This window comes from Silene latifolia, chromosome 8 (assembly GCF_048544455.1).
Source record: "Silene latifolia isolate original U9 population chromosome 8, ASM4854445v1, whole genome shotgun sequence".
NCBI lineage: Eukaryota > Viridiplantae > Streptophyta > Magnoliopsida > Caryophyllales > Caryophyllaceae > Silene > Silene latifolia.
The window spans coordinates 88,065,734-88,071,818 of record NC_133533.1 but is presented as its reverse complement, the minus strand read 5'-3'; the positions used below and the strand labels follow the sequence as shown (position 1 = coordinate 88,071,818).

At 37.1% G+C, this 6,085-nt stretch overlaps 1 protein-coding gene across 2 annotated transcripts; it reads right to left on the bottom strand.

Moving 5' to 3' along the window:
* Nucleotides 1-2,221: 2,221 nt before the first annotated feature.
* LOC141597058 (F-box/LRR-repeat protein At4g14103-like) lies at nucleotides 2,222-5,192 on the bottom strand. Of its 2 annotated transcripts, XM_074417379.1 has the most exons (5): nucleotides 5,078-5,192; nucleotides 3,405-4,356; nucleotides 3,139-3,279; nucleotides 2,688-3,005; nucleotides 2,222-2,552 (listed from the first exon to the last, which is right to left on the bottom strand). In XM_074417379.1, the coding sequence occupies exons 2-4, from the start codon at nucleotides 4,335-4,337 to the stop codon at nucleotides 2,688-2,690; spliced, it is 1,392 nt and encodes a 463-aa protein (XP_074273480.1). In that variant the 5' UTR covers nucleotides 4,338-4,356; nucleotides 5,078-5,192; the 3' UTR covers nucleotides 2,222-2,552. The 2 variants fall into 2 exon arrangements, with proteins under 2 accessions (XP_074273480.1, XP_074273479.1); XM_074417378.1 differs by having other exon boundaries at nucleotides 2,222-3,005.
* Between the last annotated feature and the right edge of the window lie 893 nt (nucleotides 5,193-6,085).

Genomic DNA, 6,085 nt, shown 5'->3' with positions numbered 1-6,085 from the left:
CAATAAAAACGGATTAGCCAGTAGCTAGCTAACTGACCAATGAACAAACATGCGAAGGAAATTACGAATTGCAGACAAAGAGTGATGCAACTCGATTGGTACTGGCGCTGAGGAGGCCATAACAAAGGATAACTTTTTAGACGAAATCTTGAAAGAGACGGAAGGTAATGAAGCAGTTTGCGCTCTGTACATGGTGAGTAGAAGGCCTTTTGCAGCAGCTGTAAAAATAGAGGTGGCTGGCTCGAAAAGGTTGCAAATTCTTGATGTTGGTGTTGTTGTTCGTTGAAAAAATGGTCAAATGACCAGTCGAGGAGCACATGTGCACCAAAATAGAGTAAGTAACAGATGGTGTTGAAATTACTTGTTCAAAGCACACTTTACTTAGCAGATTTTGGTTCCGAACAAGGGGTGGCCATACCAAAGATAGCTGAGAATGTGAGACAAAAAGATATTCAGATAAATGCATATCTGAACAGGATTGAACGTGACTTCCTCAAAGATGACAGAGTTGCGAGTCATCCAAATGGCCTTAATAATACAAATGAAAAGAACCAAGCAACGATTCGAATTATTCTTGAGGCTGTTGAAATAGCGAAAATGATCAGCAAGCCAGCATTGCAAAGGAACATCAGGATTAGACACAGAATTAAGGCCTAGAGTTGATGAAAACCAAATATGTTGAGCAATGTACAAGAACGAAATAAATGATTTAAAGATTTCGGATAAGAGTGACAAAAAACACAAGTACTAACATGCATTCCACGATGAGAAAGATTATCTAAAGAGGGAAGGATATTATGTATGATACGCCAAATAAAAAGAGGCAACTTAGGAGAAGAGTGAATACCCCAAATAAATTTCCATGGAAAATCAGAAAAGAATGAAGGTGAGCAGGAGAAGGAGTGCTGTGACAACAAGAAAGAGTAGCCCGATCTTACCGTATAAACTCCATGCTCTGTGAATTTCCAATAGAGGAAATCATCTATATCAATAAGCGGTGGCTCCATTGCAAGAATAACTTTGGCAAACGAAGACTCATAAACACGAAAAATTTCTTTGTGATTCCAATTACCTGACATAGAAAGCAGATCATACAGTGGCAGAGAAGCTGCATTAAGCGATGGTCGCACAGACGGAATACTCCCATTAACCCACCGACTTGTAAGCAAGTCAACTGATGCACCATTACCAAGCTTCCTTATTACTATTGTGAATGACCCTATTAGGTTCAACATACTCCTTCCGGTTCTACACATACACACCGTGTGAAAGATGGATCCAAATCCCAAAAAAACACGGTCGAGTGGTTATTTTTCCATTTTATATCATGTTTGTGCAAGACATTCTTTTATAAGTTAATAGTATAAATAAAATCTTTTTTATTAGATAAATTCTTTTTATGATATAAGTCATAAAAAATTATTTTATGATATTTTATTAGATAAAAAATTATTTTATGATATAAGTCATTCTTTTATAAGCCCCCGTACTTGACATTGGGCAAACCAGAAATGGAGATGAAGAAGATAAGATGAAAGATAAGGGGGTTAGGAGAAGAAGATGGTTGTGAATGAGAAGGGGTTAAATTAGGACAAGAATGAGGAGGAAAGAGAGGGTGGTGAATTTTTCCACGGGAAAACAGAATGAAAGGATAAAACAAACCGGTTCCATGCGATAAAAAGAGTAAACAAAATCAATGCCGAAGTTTGTCCAAAATTTGGCTGGAAAATGGATTTTGGTAGTTTTCAACAAAATTTAAAAAATTAAAGGTAATGTCTTGCAAAAAAATAAAATCATAGGTAGCGTAATTGCAAGTGACACAAATCTTAGGCAGCTTTTGACAAAAAAAATCCTTGATTTAACTAACTCGACTTGGTGCGACTCATATAGGAACGAGAACACGCTAAATATGATCTACAACCTGAACTTTTATCTCAATGAACCGCTTCGGGACTTGAACTTCAAATTTACGTTAGGATACAATGCAAAGTTAAGGACACTGCACTGGATTATCATAACTTGACCGGTATGGATCCTGCTGAACACTTGTATCCCAGTGATCCGCTACCAGAGTTCCTCCGTTGCTGTTATGCGTTAAGGGAAACACTAAACAGGGACAACTTCGCACAAATGTTTCATCAGTAATCAATTACTACGAGTTCAACTAATTAGATTTTCCTCGTAATGTCATTGTACAAGATCGCGTTTAGAGACCATAAGATTAGAATTCCAACCTGTGTCCAGTTTCATTATTACCTTCATAAGAATTTTCCGTCTCTATGGATTACACTTGCTCCAAATCTAAGCTAATTAAGACATTGAAGGATCTGGGGAATGCAAGTCGTAAATTCCGTGAGAGCAAGCTAACAGAGTTCTCTTTGGTTGCCAATAGAGAACATTCCGGACTCCAAGAGCTTCCGCTTGTAGAGGATCCTCAGCCAAAAAGGGCTGACCACTAACCATATTATCGCTAGTCCCTCCAGGGAGGGAAAAGAACAATTCATCCAAACGCTACCATTTTATTGCTAGTCCAAGCTCCATCAACCTTCATACTAACCATATGACAACTACAGTATCCTTCAAGTTTAATGTTGAAAGCAAGGCGATAATCAACTGCCCATCTTCTGCCCTTGCATAAAATTCGACACGGAATTGAAATTAAAGAGAAGTTCTTGCATACCTATTACCTAGATCATTTCTACACGACAATCTGTTGAAGCCCTTGGAAGCTTCAACAGCGCCTTACAGATTTTCAGTTCCTCCTCCGAACCAAGACCGTAGACTGGATAGACAATCAAACTCCTCAGGACACTCGCGTTTCTAAGAAGATGCCCCATAAGTAACATCGGACCTCTATGCCCACAAAACTCATGAACTTTAATAACATCGACATGACATGAAAAAGGGACCAGAGGTATATCTATACGTGACAGTGAGTTACAGTCGCAGTCACAGTCGCAATGATCCAGACAGTCACACTCTGAATTACAGCAGCAAAGAACGCCCTGAAAAAACAAATACGTCAAGTGAGAAAAACAGAAAAAATAACTGTTTGATACAAACTCCTGTGTAACGTGGCCTCACGCAAGAGCTTGTGTTAGTTATGCATTAACAAAGCTAATATTAGTTGCTGCTAACCGATTCAAAGTCGACAGTTTTAAGTTGAGGAGACTTGTCAAGCAAGCTTATCACATATTTCCACGAGCAAGCACCAAGGTGTAAACTTGACAGGCAATGAAACTCAGGCACTTGCTCATCGTCATCAAGTCTAAGAAAAAGCTGTACAGTCAACAATAGTTTAGTACAATTATCTCACCACACCAACACTGAATAATGCAGAAACATGTAGGAAATACGTTGGAAATACTAATCATATGTGCACATATAGATATATACTAATATACCTTTATTAAGTTCGTTTCAAAATACAACTTTGTGGCTTTACAGGCCACGGCTTTTAGCAGTTCCAGATCATACTTGATCGAATCTTCATTACAGCGCCTGAAATTTAGCTCTGCCTCCTTGAAAAAGGACGAATTTTTCCACGACGGAACAATTTTCAGACCAATATTTGTACTGTAAGTTAAATATGCCAGATTAGGAGCATCAATCTCAAATGTACCCGAACGAAAAGTGCAATGCTCTATTCTTAGCACTTTGAGTATTCCTATGCATTTATAAGCGTGACCGCTTATGTCACAATAGGAGTCTCTGAGAGTCAATTCTTCAAGCAATTCACAGCTAGAAAACAATCTTTCCATGGAGTTAAAATCAAAGAATGAGATTCTATCTAGATGAAGGATCTTCAGTTTTGGCAACCACGCTGATAGAGGAATTTCAATTTTATCGTGCCCAAAACTCATTCCATCCAAATATAATTTCACTAATGTTCCACACATGAAAAAGCCATCAGGCACACAACAATCGGTCAGAACAGGAGGCTGGTAATGAAGCTCTTGAACACCCTTTTGTAACACATTACTAATCCATCGGTTCAAATCTGAATTATCGTAGATGCCTTCACAGAGTAGACTAAATTTCTTGATAGGCGAGATCTGGTGCAATCCTAGAACTTTATCAACAAACTCCTTAAACCTTCGAGATGCATCTATTGTCTCTTTTTCTTGATTAAAACCAAAAAATATTTCATCATTAAAAGAAAGACAAGCTGTCAAAGTGAAAAGACACCGCCATCTTGCTGATAGTATACTAGTTCTCACGGCATGCCTTGTTGGTAGAAACGAGAGCATGTGACCAAGTACATCATCAGGCAAACTGCTAATCCTATCCAAACAATTCCCATCTTGACATTCACGAAGTTTCTTAGATCGTCTCATGGTCCTTACACTACTCTTCCTGAAATGCAATACCAGCTGAAATAAGTCATAACTCACAACCATGCTCGCAACGTAGTAATGCACATTGAATTCTAAATAATCACGAGACAGCAGGGTGGCTGATGCTTTCCTGCCCATTTCAGAATTATGAAAAGAAGGGTTTTATACTCATCCCCCGCTAAGACGAGATCATGTGTCCGACCCCCTTCCCGTCTCGACACACCACCTAGACAATAATCCCTCCGTCTCAATCATTTGTTTACCTTTTATATTCTTTGTGAGGGGTATTTAATCAAAAGTAAACAAATGAATAAGACAGACGGAATATGGTTTATCACTATTTCATATATCCGAAAGGAAAAGCAAGTGAAACACGAGATGGTGTACAAAATGAGACAAAGGATCAATCTCAACCTCTTTCCCCTTTCAACTCGGATTTGCCAAACTCAAACTCAAACATTCAAACAGAATACACCAAATTCAGCATTTCCCGTTTGAATTAACAAAATAATTCAATCACTGAAATTTAATAAGGTTTCAAGTAGTAAACCCTAACCAAATTTACTAAAATCACAAGATTAATTTCATGCAATAACAGTAATTAAGCAAATAAAGTGTCAAACAATGGAAATTATTAATCCAAAATCAAATGATGAACAAACCCAGATCATCAATTTCACAATCACATAGTATCAGAATTGAATTAATAGACAAACTAATTGAGATAAAATTGAAACTACCTTGGTAGATTTTGTTAGCTTTGAATTAATAAAAGTGGAAGGGTTTTGTCAAAGAATGTTTCTGTCAAAATGACGACATTTTTGGTGCTGGACTTTAATGTTTTTGTGATTTTTTTTTTTTCTTTTTTTTTTTAAATGTTTTGTGATGGTTCTTGAATTTGTGGGAGGAAAGTACACAATTTTTTTTTTCATGGTCACAAATGAAAATTTTAAATCTTATTTAATTATAATTAAGATATCATGTTAATACGATTATGACAATTTTTTAAATCTTATTTAGTTATAATTAAGATATCATGTTAATGATAGTTATTTTATAAAGTTTTTTACCAACTTCTTTGGTGAAAAACTAAAATTATAAAATTAACTCAAAAAAATGGAAATCAATAGTGAATAAATTAACTTCTGCGAAAAAATTTATCGAATAAAATTATGGTTTAGCGGGTTAATGGATAAGCGGGGCGAATACGGTTTTATATTTCCGCCTGTTGGGGCGGGGATGGTTTTGGAAACTTGTACCCGCCATGGATGGTGGGGCGGGGATGGGTACGAGTTTTTCTTGGTGGATACGGGTACGGGAGAGCCTATATCCACCACCGCGGCACCGCCCCACCCTAATGAGATCCTTAGATATGGATTGTGGTTCAAATTTTTGTTGTGGGTTTCTCAGGGTAAGAAGGACGATTTGTTGGGCCAGACTCATACTTGTTGTGTTAGTACTTGGCACAGCCTAGTAGCCAGGAGCAATCTTACAATAGTTGAACTAGTTTTGTGATCCGCGAAAATCGCGGATTTTTAATAGTCGTGCTTATATATATGGTTAATATAAGGAAAAATGCAAACTAAGATAACGAATATGTTTATTGTAAGGTGCGGTCGATGTTAGTTTGTTATAGTGTCAACTCAACAGAGCATGTTTAAGAAATCATTATGTTCCTTTCAAAACCATTTTTCATATAATATTCACTATTTTCACCGAAGAGCCAAAATTGCAATGCTGAATTGAAG